The sequence below is a fragment of the Cervus elaphus genome, chromosome 33, assembly GCF_910594005.1.
Source record: "Cervus elaphus chromosome 33, mCerEla1.1, whole genome shotgun sequence".
In the NCBI taxonomy this organism is placed as follows: Eukaryota; Metazoa; Chordata; class Mammalia; order Artiodactyla; family Cervidae; genus Cervus; species Cervus elaphus.
In genome coordinates, this window is record NC_057847.1 from 2,340,892 (window position 1) to 2,354,909 (window position 14,018).

At 41.9% G+C, this 14,018-nt stretch overlaps 1 protein-coding gene across 2 annotated transcripts in view; it reads right to left on the reverse strand.

Annotated features, from left to right (window-relative positions):
- Positions 1-14,018, reverse strand: part of OCA2 (OCA2 melanosomal transmembrane protein) — a 256,559-nt gene that overhangs the window by 26,125 nt on the left and 216,416 nt on the right. For both annotated transcript variants that reach the window (XM_043894730.1, XM_043894728.1), the window contains exons 20-21: positions 7,817-7,876; positions 7,023-7,127 (exon numbers count right to left, since the gene is read on the reverse strand). In XM_043894730.1, the coding sequence (XP_043750665.1) occupies positions 7,023-7,127; positions 7,817-7,876 (165 nt within the window). The remainder of the gene's footprint in view (positions 1-7,022; positions 7,128-7,816; positions 7,877-14,018) is intronic.

The window sequence follows — 14,018 nt, forward strand, 5'->3', positions numbered from 1 at the left end:
TGCTCTCACACAGGGCAAACTAGCCACATGCTAGTTCAAAAGGACACTTCAGGGATATATAACTATGAAATCCTACAGGCCACATCCCCAACCACTCCCAAAATGAGAAAGAAGTGGAAAAAAACAGAAAAGAAAAAAGAGGGAGGAAGGGACAGTTGTGTAAGACCTCAGTGTCCACCCAGATCTCTGTGCCACATACTCCCCAGGCTCCTGCATTTGGGCAGGGCCATGGGATCGCTGGTCAGGGCTATGGCTTTTCCAGTGGTCATGTATGGATGTGAGAGCTGGACTGTGAAGAAAGCTGAGCGCCAAAAAATTGATGCTTTTGAACTGTGGTGTTGGAGAAGACTCTTGAGAGTCCCTTGGACTGCAAGGAGATCCAACCAGTCCATCCTAAAGGAGATCAGTCCTGGGTGTTCACTGGAAGGACTGATGCTGAAGCTGAAACTTCAATACTTTGGCCACCTCATGTGAAGAGTTGACTCCTTAGAAAAGACCCTGATGCTGGGAGGGACTGGGGGCAGGAGGAGAAGGGGACAACAGAGGATGAAATGGCTGGATAGCATCACCGACTCAATGGGCATGAGTCTGAGTAAACTCCGGGAGTTTGTGATGGATGGGGAGGCCTGGCGTGCTGCGATTCATGGGGTCGCAAAGAGTCGGACACAACTAAGCGACTGAACTGAACTGATGGGATCGCTTCCCATCCAAGGACTATGACAGGTCACATCTGATGCTACTTCCAGACTAAAGCAGAAACCTAACTGGCCCTCCTCTGAGGCAGCCACCGCATGCTGAGAGATCTGTGGGATGCAGGAAGCTGTCTGTCAGCTATTCATGAAGCTGCTATTTTTTTTATCTCAGAAGTAGTTTCCATCCCATGTTGATTCACACAAACCAAGATCTTTCCATTAATTCTTTGATAGTAATATGCCTCAGATATATGAGCTTAGTTCCCTCAGGAGAGGGAACGACAGACTAATACTGGGGTTGAGAGAAGGAATAGAGAATGTTACATTCATCTATAATATTTTATTTCTTAAAAACAAAACAAACAAGAAAACCTGAGGCAAAGAGAATAAATTTTCCTCATTTTGGGTGGTAAGCATACATCTGTTATTTGTTATACTATCCTCTGTGATTCCCTTAATGTATTTTTTCTTTTAGTTTAAATTTTAAGTAACTTAAAATTTAGAGAAGAAAAACATCAAAAGTGTCATATTTTTAGAAAGTAGAGGAATCTAAATTTTACAATGATAGGGACCATTTTGCTAAGTCCAAAAGAGGTTCTAGATCCTGAAATCTGGAAGCCATCCAGATGGTAGGGTGCATTGGCTCTGAGCATCTTGGCTTTGAGGAAGTACAGATGAAGTTTTGCTGAATAAACCCTCCAGGCTGCAGCTGCAGGTTCGGATGCATGGGATCTTCTATAGACTCTATTTCAACTAAGAAAGGGATTCACACACAAACTGATCTGGCACCTCAGAAGCCCAGGACCCTGCTGCTTTACCCTGCCTGAGAGTTGCTTCTGCCCCTGGCCCTCTGTGGGACCATAGTCATTGATAGCACCCACTGAGCAGGGACCAATACATTCAACAACATCCAAATGACTTCTCTAACTCAGGACTTCATGAACAAATAAAAACAACCAGGATTAACTCAGAATTACCAAGCCCAGACCATGGGAGAACAATAGCTTGGTAACTGGAGCATCAACCCAGCAGACACTATGATTTCAAGCAATACATGGTAAAACAGAGTCCCAGTCACCCTAAGGTCCTGTGAGAGAGGTGTAGCCCTCAAGGTCACAAGAACAAGAGAGAATACTCTTGTCTAGGATCCTGACAAAAGAAGTGTTCACATACACCCAGCACACCTGTGACCCCAGGTGCTGTGACAGGACCCCAGCTTCCTTTCCCCACCTTCACACTGTCATGCCAGGGATTGACAATTCTGCCCTAAGTTGAATATCAGTGATGTCAGAAGACACAGCAGGAGCAGGCCACAATAGCCTTGTAAAAGGCATGTAATATGGACCCTTGATCTCCGCTTGTGTCAAGATCACACAGAGAATTCAAAATCCTCTCCAGGCCATAGCATCAGAAGATATCCTGAAAGTGAAAGTGAAAGTGTCAGTCACGTAGTCATGTGTGACTCATTGCAATCCCATGGAGTGCAGCCTTCCAGGCTCCTCTGTCCATGGGATTCTCCAGGCAAGAATACTGGAGTGGGTTGCCATTTCCTTCTCCAAGAAGCCACCCTGGCCAGTTAAAATAGATTCTGCCTTTGTAGGAAAAAGAGTAACATCTTCAACCAGCCTCTGACTTTAATGTTTTCCAATTGTCTTTAATGTTTTTCAACTGTCTTTAATGTCTTCCAGTTTTCTTCCAGTGTTCAGGTTGGGGCAAGCTGGGTGTGAGGGGAAGGAAGTTTTTATAAGGCAGGGGCAGCATTGGAGTGAGGGACCAACCTGCTCTTCCTTGAGCTGGTATGGACTGGGTACAGTTTAGAATACTCCACAAGATGGCGGAGAAGAAGAACGTGCACTCATCTTCTCCTGCAAGAACTCCAAAATCACAACTCACTGCTGAACAACCATTGACAGAAGAATGTTGTATCCCACCAAAAAAACATACCCCATGTCCAACGGCAAAGAAGAAGCCCCAGCAAGACAGTAGGAGGGGCAAAATCACATTTAGAATCAAACCCCATACCCTCCAGAGACACTCAGACAAACAAAATGTGCACACCAGGAAACCCCACAGAGACTGAGACAGACCTGCTTTTGAGTGTTTGAGTGTCACCTGCGGAGGTACAGGCCCGCAGTGGCCTGCTGCAGGGGTAGAGGCTCTGGGTGCAGCAAACGTGGATGTGGCATAAGTCCTCTTGGAGGAGGTCACCATTAACCCCACCATAGAGCCACCAAACTTACACAGGACTGGGGAAACAGACTCTTGGAGGGAAAACCTTGTGCACAACAGCACCCAAGAGAAAGGAGCAGTGACCCTACAAGAGACTGACCCAGGCTTGCCTGTGAGTGTTCAGGAGTCTCCAGCAGAGGTGTGGGTCGGTGGTGGCCTGCTGCAAGGTTGAGGGCACTGAGTGAGACAATGCTTGTATGAGAGCTTTGGAAGGAGGTCACCAATATCTTCATTGTGAAGTTGCTCAGTCGTGTCTGACTCTTTGCGACCCCATGGACTGTAGCCTACCAGGTTCCACCGTCCATGGGATTTTCCAGGTGAGAATACTGGAGTGGGTTGCCATTTCCTTCTCCAGATCTTCCCGATCCAGGGATTGAACCTGGGTCTCCCGCCTATAGGCAGACACTTTACCTTCTCAGCCACCAGGGAAGTCTATCTTCATTACCTCCATAATAGTTTGGTCTCAGGTCAAACAACAGTGAGGGAACACAACCCCACCCATCAACAGAAAACTGGATTAAAGTTTTACTGAGCATGGTCCCACCCATCAGAACAAGACCCAGTTTCCTCACAGTCAGTCTCTCCCATCAGGAAGCTTTAATAAGCCTCTTATCCTTATCCTTCAGAGGACAGACAGAATGAAAACTACAATAACAGAAAACTAATCAAACTGATTACATGGACCACAGCCTTGTCTAAATCAATGAAACTATGAGCCATGCCGTGAAGGGCCACCCAAGACGGATGGGTCATGGTGAAGAGTTCTGACAAATTTTGGTCCACTGGAGAGGGGAATGGCAAACCACTTCGGTATTCTTGCCTTGAAAACCCCATGAACAGTATGAAAAGGCAAAAAGATATGACACTGAAAGAAGAACTGCCCAGGTCAGTAGGTGCCCAATATGCTACTGGAGAAGAGTGGAGAAATAACTCCAGAAAGAATGAAGAGATGGAGCCAAAGCAAAAACAACACCCAGTTGTGGATGTGACTGATGATGGAAGTAAAGTCCAATACTGTAAAGAACAATATTGCATAGGAACTTGGAATGTTAGGTCCATGAATCAAGGAAAATTGAAAGTGGTCAAACAGGAGATGGCAAGACGGAACATCGACATTTTAGGAATCAGTAAACTAAAATGGACTAGAATGGGCAAATATAACTCAAATGACCATTATATCTACTACCGTGGGCAAGAATCCCTTAGAAGAAACGGACTAGCCCTCAAAGTCAACAAAAGAGTCCAAAATGCAGTATTTGGGTGCAATCTCAGAAACAACAGAATGATCTCTGTTTGTTTCCAAGGCAAACCATTCAATATCACAGTAATCCAAGTCTATGCCCCAACCAGTAATGCTGAAGAAGAAGTTGAAGTTGAACAGTTCTATAAAGACCTATAAGAAATTTTACAACTAACACCCAAAAAAGGTGTCCTTTTCATTATAGGGGACTGGAATGCAAAAGTAGGAAGTCAAGAGATACCTGAAGTAACAGGCAAATTTGGCCTTGAAGTTCAAAATGAAACAGGGCAAAGTCTAGCAGAGTTTTGTCAAGAGGATGCACTGGTCACAGCAAACACCCTCTTCCAAAAATACAAGAGAAGAATCTACACATGGACATCACCAGATGATCAATACCAAAATCAGATTGATTATGTTCTCTGCATCCAAAGATGGACAAGCTGTATTCAGTCAGCAAAAACAAGACTGGGAGGTAACTGTGGCTCAGATCAGGAACTCCTTATTGCCAAATTCAGACGTAAATTGAGGAAAGTAGGGAAAACCACTAGACCTTTCAACCATTCAAGTATGACCTAAATCAAATCCCTTACATTTATGCAGTGGAAGTGATAAATAGATTCAAGGGATTAGATCTGATAGATAGAGTGCCTGAAGAACTATGGGTGGAGATTCATGACATTATACAGGAGGCAGTGATCAAGATCCCGAAGGAAAAGAAATGCAAAAAGGCCAAACGGTTGTCTGAGGAGGGCTTACAAATAGCTGAGAAAAGAAGAGAAGTGAAAAGCAAAGGAGGAGGAAAGATATACTCATTTGAATGCAGAGTTCCAAAGAATAGAGAGGAGAGATAAAGCCTTCCTCAGTGATCAATGCAAAGAAAAAGAGGAAAACAATAGAATGGGAAAGACTAGAGATCTCTTCAAGAAAATTACTGATATGAAGGGAACATTTCATACAAAGATGGGCACAATAAAGGACAGAAATGGCATGGACCTAACAGAAGCAAAAGATGTTAAGAAGAGGTGGCAAGAATACACAGAAGAACCATACAAAAAAGACCCAGATAACCACGGTGGTGTGATTACTCACCTAGAGCCAGACATCCTGGAATACAAACTCAAGTGGGTCTTAGGAAGCATCACTACGAACAAAGCTAGTGGAGGTGATGGAATTCCAGTTGAACTATTTCAAATCCTAAAAGATGATGTTGTGAAAGTATTGCACTCAATATGCCAGAAAATTTGGAAAACATGGCAGTGGCCACAGGACTGGAAAAGGTCAGTGTTCATTCTAATCTCAAAGAAAGGCAATGCCAAAAATGCTCAAACTACCACACAATTGCAGTGATTTCACATGCTAGCAAAGTAATGCTCAAAATTCTCCAAGCCAGGCTTCAACAGTACATGAACCGTGAACTTCCAGATGTTCAAGCTGGATTTAGAAAAGGCAGAGGAACCAGAGACCAAATTGCCAACATCTGTTGGATCATAGAAAGAGCAAGAGAGTTCCAGGAAAAAAATCTACTTCTGCTTGAGAGACTAAACCAAAGCCTTTGACTGTGTGGATCACAACAAATTGAAAATTCTTAAAGAGCTGGGAATACCAGACCACCTTACCCACCTCCTGAGAAATCTGTATGCAGGTCAACAAGCAACAGTTAGAACTGGACCTGAAACAACAGACTGTTCCAAATCAGGAAATTAGTACGTCAAGGCTGTATATTGTCACCCTGTTCATTTTACTCATATGCAGAGTACACCATGTGAAATGTCTGGCTGGCTGAAGTACAAGCTGGAATCAAGATTACAGGGAGAAACATCAATAATCTCAGATATGCAGATGACACCACCATTATGGCAGAAAGTAAAGAAGAACTAAAGAGCCTCTTGATGAAGGTGAAGAGGAGAGTGAAAAACCTGGCTTAAAACTCAACATTCCAAAAACTGAGATCATGTCATCTAGTCCCATCACCTCACGGAAAATAGTGAGAGTTTTTATTTTCTTGTGCTCCAAAATCACTGCAGATGGTGATGCATCCATGAAATTAAAAGACACTTGCTCCTTGGAAGAAATGCTATAACCAACCTAGACAGCATATTAAAAAGCAGAGACATTACTTTGCCAACAAAGGTCCATCTAGTCAAAGCTGTGGCTTTTCCAGTAGTCATGTATGGATGTGAGAGTTGAACCATAAAGAAAGCTAAGTGCCGAAGAACTGATGCTTTTGAACTGTGGTGTTGGAGAAGACTCTCGAGAGTCCCTTGGACTGCAAGGAGATCCAACCAGTCCATCCTAAAGGAAATCAGTCCTGAATATTCATTGGATGGACTGACACTGAAGCTGAAACTCCAAAACTTTGGCTACCTGATGGGAAGAACTGACTCATTGGAAAAGACCCTGATGCTGGGAAAGATTGAAGGCAGGAGGAGAAGGAGATGACAGAGGATGAGATGGTTGGATAGCATCACCAACTTGATGAACATGAGTTTGAGAAAGCTCCAGGAGTTGGTGATGGACAGGGAAGCCTGGTGTGCTGCAGTCCATGGGGTCGCAAAGAGTCAAACACAACTGAGTGACTGAACTGAATTTTCTTTAAGGAAACCTCTCTTTTCCATGAGAGGTGGCAACTCCCAGTCAGACTGACCCTAAAACAACCAGCCATCCTGGAATTCACTACCCACAGCAGCTATAAGGCCTTAGCTCCCAGCTGCTATTTAGGATTCATCACATCTGTCCCCTAAACCTGTGAGTGCAACAAATAGACAGGCCTCACTCTCTGCTTCCTCTGAAAGGAAGGGTGAGCCCAGGTTGTGTGCAAGTAAAATCTGGGCACTCATCACATGGAAGATACTGTGACTCACCATAGTAGCAGTGAATGGGATGTTGTCAATCAGGGAGGATGTGATGCCTGAGACCCAGACCACCAGGATGATGGCAGCTGTAAGGCGCTGATCTTCTGGGACCATCTGAAAGCAGCAGATAAAAGTAGGGCTGTTTACCATAGCTGTACAGATCACACGCACACACACTGAGGGTCTGATGGTAGGACACGGGGGACTCCGAAGGGACAACAGGGCTCCTGGTCCTTCCTCTTCCACACAGGAGACCAAAGGAGACTCTGGTGTACAAACAGCACCATCTGGACTTTTCCAACTCCTACCAGGAGCCTGGGACACTCTGCTTTCAGACACTCTGCTCTGTAATTCAGAGCAGTGACTCCAAACCATGCTCAAGCCAACCAACCCTTGGGTCAGTGTGGGGTGAGGGGAGTGTCGAAAGCAGAGTGTCCCTGTTTCTGATGTCCTGATGGGACACCAAATGACACACCAGCCACACTGACCTCACTTCCTGGCAAAAACCTTGGGTTAAGACCTCTGTGCATCACTTACTGAGACTACTGTCTCAATTGCTGTCCTTCCTAGAAAGGCTTCAACTAAAGGCTAATAGAAAAATTGCAAGCATCTGTAATTCTATATTCCTTGAAAAAAGTCTCTTTTCATCTCTAGCCTACATAGGATAAAACAGGTTCCTTGTTAGACTTTTTACGTAATGAATGAGATCTATTCTAACTGATAATTTTTCTTTTTTTTTTTTTTTTTTACAAAAATTAAAGGAATGGTGGCTGGAGCACATTATATTGCAGTATTTAATGTACCTTTATTAGCAAAGCAGTCTGTTCTCCGACATATTCTATTAAGTGGAGATGTGCCAATGCCTAGAAGAAATAAATATATGATGAGAATCAGTTGAAAACTGAGAATATGTGCGAATGTTTAAAAACATATCTTTAGAGTGAAAGTAAGTGAACATGGGCTCTCATTGCTTATAAAAGATCAAACACACAGTCTAAATAATTTACTATCATAAGGATACTGAAGATTCTTCAAGATGAGAGCAGAGTAGCACTGGCAGGAACTTCTGCCAGTTCACACTAATACAAACATTAATTTGTATTAATGTCCATGTTAAATTTAAATTTGGGTAGAAGGCCATTTCTTTTTAAGATCACCCTGGGGAAGACCTTCAAGATGGCAGAGTAGTAAGACATGGATATCACCTTGCTCCCCACAAATACATCAAAAATACATCTGCATGTGGAACACCTCTTACAGAACACCAACTGATAGCTGGTAGAAGACCTCAGACTTTCAACAAGCTTATCTCCACAAAACAGGTAGGGCAAAAGAAATAAGAAAAGAGACAAAGGAATCCAGATGGGACCTGTGCCTCTGGGAGGGAGCTATGAAGGAGGAAAAGTTTCTGCATGCTTGGAAACCCTCATGGGCAGGCACATAGGAGAGCTCCAGAGCCTCAGAGGTGAGCACAACAGGTGTGCAGAGGGAAAAGGGAGAGAATTCTGCACAGAGGTCAGTGCTGAGCAGTTCCCACTAGTTTGAGATGCTGTCTGCATGCACACAGGGCAGGTGGGAGCTTGGTGCTGGGGCTCAGGCTTCAGAGGTCAGATCCCAAGGAGAGAACTGAGGTTGCCTGCCACGAAGACAGTCTGAGGCGGCCAGTACTACACAGTTGAGGGAGTCAAGGAAAAAGCCTGGGCCTGCCACAAAGGCAAGAGATCATTGTCTCAGGGACCCTCAAACTTCACCAGGTCACAGATGACAAGGCCACACCTCCGCAAGTGCCAGAGGCAGTACAAACCGCAACTGCTGTCTCTGCCCCAGAGGCGAATGTTTCAGCCACTGCCATTGCCACCAAGCTGTGAGCAAGCACAAGTCACTGCCCACACCTTCCAGGGAACTTGTGCAGTTTGGCACTGCCAAGGGACCGTGACCTGGAGCCAACTCCCCTGGGAGAACGCAGTTTGCCTCTGGCTGTAGCAACTTCCTACAGGCCTCTGCCACCACAGGCACTACCAACATTTCCCAATTGTGTCTGTCGTTTCCCTCCCTCCCCCTGGCCTGAGTGAGCGAGTGAGCCCTGATCAGCCCCAGCCGCTGCTTCTGCCCCCTTTCGTCTGGGCAGGGAACAGACAGTGGAGGGCGGCCCACAAACAGTGGCTGGGACAACAGCAACGCTGAGCACCAGGAGCTATGTGACCAAACAGGACCAAGGGGATTTGCTCATGCAGTGCCAAGAGTAGTGGCGTGAATCCTTGCCATTGACTTGGTAAACCCTGCATCTGTGGAATATCTCAATAGACAGTGTGTCCCCACATTTGAAGCTGTGGAATTCAGGGGCAACTGTGGGCTCTGGAAGCAAGTACAAGGTAGAATAAGGCGAAATCAGAATCTGAGCTGGACCCACAGTGCCCCCAGCAGGTCTAGAGACCTTCCTAGAAATATTGGAGGATGTCCTAAGAAGGGAGATTGGCTGGAGCTCATTGTGGGGGCAAGGAAACTGATAGCTGAGGCCACAGGAAAATTGTCTTCTTACTACCACTCTTTCTCTCTCTGTGTATATACGTAATTTTTTTCATTTTTGTTTTTTATTGTTGTTTTTTTAAATTATTATTCTTTTAATTTTTACTTTTTATTTACTTTTTCTTTTCTTGCATGTTATTCTTAAATAAATTTATTTTATTCCCCCTATTTCTACTGTACTCTTTCATTTTATTGCACTCTGTCCATGTTTTTATTTTTTCTTTTGTTTTACTTTGTTTTTAATCTTATTTTTACTTTACCTCCTTGTTGTATTGTATTTTTCTTTTGTTTTCTTCTCTGTTTAGTTTTTACATTTTTTTCGTTTGTTTTATTGGTGTATATGTTTTATGCTTTATTTGCCTTTTTTTTAAGTTTACTTTCCACATTTGATTTCATCTTGGTGCTGTGTTTTTGCTAATTTATCTTTCAGTGTTTGTTTACATTTATGGGTTTCTTTATTGGTTCAATTGTTCCCTTCTTTCTTGTTTCCTTTTTTTCCTTTCCTCTTCTTTTTGTGAGTTTGAGTGTGCATTTCTTTGTGTGTTTTTGTTTAGTTTTGCTTTTACTATATTTCTTGGGGTCCTCTCTACCTGTTATTTTCTTGTTTAGTTGATTTTTTTCTTTTTCTTTATCTTCTGTGCCAAGTAGTTCGTGGAGCCTTGGTGCTGCAGCAATGGGTTGGACCTGAACTTTTGAGGTGAGAAACCTGAGTCCAGGATGTTGGACCACAAGAGAACTCCTGACCCCGTGGAATGTTAACTAGAGAAAGATCTTCCAAAGGCCTCATCCCAACACTAAGACCTGGCTACACCCCACAGCCAGAAAGTTCCAATGCTGGACACCTCATGCCAAACAACTAGAAAAAAGGAACACAACCCCACCCATTAGCAAACAGTATAGCCTGAAGCTATACTAAGCTCAGAGACACCCCCTCCCCTACAGAAAAAAAAAAAAAAAAAAACACCACTGTACGCACCACTGCCCATCAGAGGGACCAGATCCAGTTTCACCAATCAGAACACAGGCACCAGTTTCACCCACCAGAATGTCTATTCAAGGCACTGATCCAACCCCACCCACTGAGGGAAGACTCCACAAGTAAGAGGAACTACAATCCTACATCCTGTGGAAAGGAGACCCCAAACACAGGAAGTTAAACAAAATGTGAAGACAGAGAACTTGCAGCAGATGAAGGAGCAAATTAAGAATCCACAAGACCAAACAAACGAAGAGGAAATAGGCAGTCTACCTGAAAAACAATTCAGAGCAATGATAGTAAAAATGATCCAAAATCTCAGAATGGAGGCACAGACAAATAGAATGGATGCATGGATTGAAAAGATACAGGAAATGTTTAACAAGGACCTAGAAATAATGAACAGAAGAAATAATGAACAGTCAGCAATGAGCAACACAATAACTGAAATAAAAACTACACTAGAGAAAACTAATAGCAGAATAACTGAGGAAGAAGAATAGATAAGTGAACTGGAAGATAGAATGGTAGAAGTAAATGAAGCAGAGTAGAATAAAAATGAAAAAGGAAGGATGAGAAGAAATGACAATAGTCTCAGAAAGCACTGAAACAGCTTTAAGTGCACCAACATTTGAATTACAGGAGTCCCAGAGAAAGAAGAGAAAAATAAAGGCATAGAAAATATTTGAGGAGATAATAGTCAAGAACTTCTCTAACATGGGAACAGAAATAGTCACGCAAGTTCAGTAACCCAAAAAGAGTCCCATACAGGCAAACTCAAAGAGAAACACACCAAGACACATATTAAGCACAAACACACAAAAATATCAAAAGCAGCAAGAGGAAAGCAACAAATAACATACAAAGGAATCCCCATAAGGTTAACAGCTGATCTTTCAGTGAAAGTTTGTAGGCCAGAAGGAAGTTACAGGCTATATTTAAAGTGATGAAAGGGAAAAAAAAAACCAAAAAACTACAACCAAGATTACACTACAAAGCAAGGATCTTGTTCAGAGTCAAGGAGAAATCAAAAGCTGTATACATTAGCAAGTTAAGAAAATTCAACACCACCAAACCAGCTTTACAACAATTGTTAAAGGAACTTCTTTAGGCAGAGAACACAAGAGAAGAAAAAGACCTGAAAAAAAAAAAAAAACCAAAACAATAAAGTAAATGGTAATAAGATTGGACATATTAATAGTTAAATGTAAATGGATTAAATGCTCCAACAAAAAGACATAGACTGGTTGAATGGATGCAAAAAGCAAGATCTAGATGTATGTTGTCTACAAGAAATTAACTTCAGCCTAGGGACACATACAGACTGAAAGTGAGCCTGGAAAAAGATATTCCATGCAAATGGGAATCAAAAGACAATTGGAGTACCATAACTCATATCAGATAAAATAAACTTTAATATAAAGATTATTACAAGAGACAAAGAAGAATGCTACATAATGATCAAGGCATCAATCCAAGAATTATAAATATATGTGCACCCAACATAGGAGCACCTCAATACATAAGGCAAATGCTAACAGTTATGAAAAGGGAAATCAACAGTACCACAGTAATAGTAAGGGACTTTAACACTCCACTCACATCAATGGTCAGATCACCCAGAGGAAAAATTAATAAGGAAATGCAAGCCTTAAATGACCCATTGACCAGATCAACCTATTGATATTTTCAGGACATTCCATCAAAAGAAGCAGAATACAATTTTTTCTCAAGTGCACATGGAAGATTCTCCAGGATAGATCACATCTTGGGTCACAAATCAAGTCTTCATAAATTTAAGAAAATTGAAATCATATCAAGCATTTTTTTCTGACCACAACACTGTGAGATTAAGTATCAATTAACAGGAAGACAAACACACGAAGGCTACCCAATACACTCTTAACTAACCAAGAGGTCACTGAAGAAATCAAACAGAAAAGAAAACAATATCTAGAAACAAATGACAAGGAAAACATGACAATCTATAACCTATGGGATGAAGCAAAAGCAGTGCTAAGAGGGAAGTTCATAGCAATACAAACCTAACTCAAGGAACAAGAAAAAACCAAGTAAACAACCTTACACTTAAAGCAACTAGAAAAAGAAGAACAACAACAACAACAAAACCCAAAGTTAGTGGAAGGAAAGAAATCAAAGATCAGAGCAGAAATATATGAAATAAATGAAGAAAAAGTAACAAAGATCAATAAAGCTAAAGCCTAGTTCTTTGAGAAGATAAAATTGACAAGCCATTAGTCAGAATCATCAAGAAAAAAAGGACGACACAAATCAATAACATTAGAAGTGAAAAGGGAGAGGTTACAACAGATAATGCAGAAATGAAAAGGATCATAAGAGACTACTACAAGCAAATATATGTGATGGAGAAAAGACAGCCTCTTCAACAAATGGTGCTGGTAAAACTGAACAGCTACTGGTAAAAGAATGATATTAGAATACTTCCTAACACCATATTAAAAAATAAACTCAAAACATATTAAAGACTTAAATGTAAGGCCAGAAACTATAAACCTAAAACTCTTACTGGAAAACATAGGCAGAACACTCTTTGACATTAACTGAAGCATCATCCTCTTTCACCCACCTCCTAGAGTAATGGAAATAAAAACAAAAATAAACAAATGAGGCCCAAAGATTTTGTGCAGCAAAGAAAACTATAAAAAACTGAAAAGACAACACTCAGAGTTTGAGAAAATATTTTCAAATAAAACAACTGACAAAGTATTAATCTCCAAAATACACAAGTGACTTATGCAGATAAACAAACAACTCAATGAAAAATGGGCAAAACATACAAACAGACTTTTTTCCAATGAAGAAATAGAGATGGCCAACAAATACCTGAAAAGATACGTTGCTCATTATTAGAGATATGCAAATCAAAACTACAATGAGGTATCACCTTACACCAGCCAGAATGACCATCATTTAAATATCTACAAACAATAAATACCGGAGGGGTTGTGGAGAAAAGGGAACTCTATGCACTGTTAGTGGGAAGTGAGATTGCCACAATAGAGAAGAGAATGGATATTACTTAAAGAACCAGGAAAAAAACTACCGTGAAAGTGAAGTCACTCAGTCATGTCCAACTCTTTGCGACCTTATGGACTGTAGCCCACCAGCCTCCTCTATTCATGGGATTTTCCAGGCAAGAACACTGGAGTGGGTTGCCATTTCCTTCTCCAAGGGATCCTCTCAATCCAGGGATTTAACTCAGGTCTCCCACATTGCAGGCAGACTCTTTACCATGTGAGCCACCAGGGAATCAGATATGATGCAACAATTACACTACTGGGCATATACCCTGAGAAAATCAGAATTCAAAAAGACACATGTACCCCAATGTTCATTGCAGCACTATTTACAGTAGCCAGGACATGGGAGCAACCTAGATGTCCATTAACAGATAAGTGGATAAAAAAGTTGTGTTAGAATAGAATGGAATATTACTCAACCTTGAAAAGGAAGGAATGCTA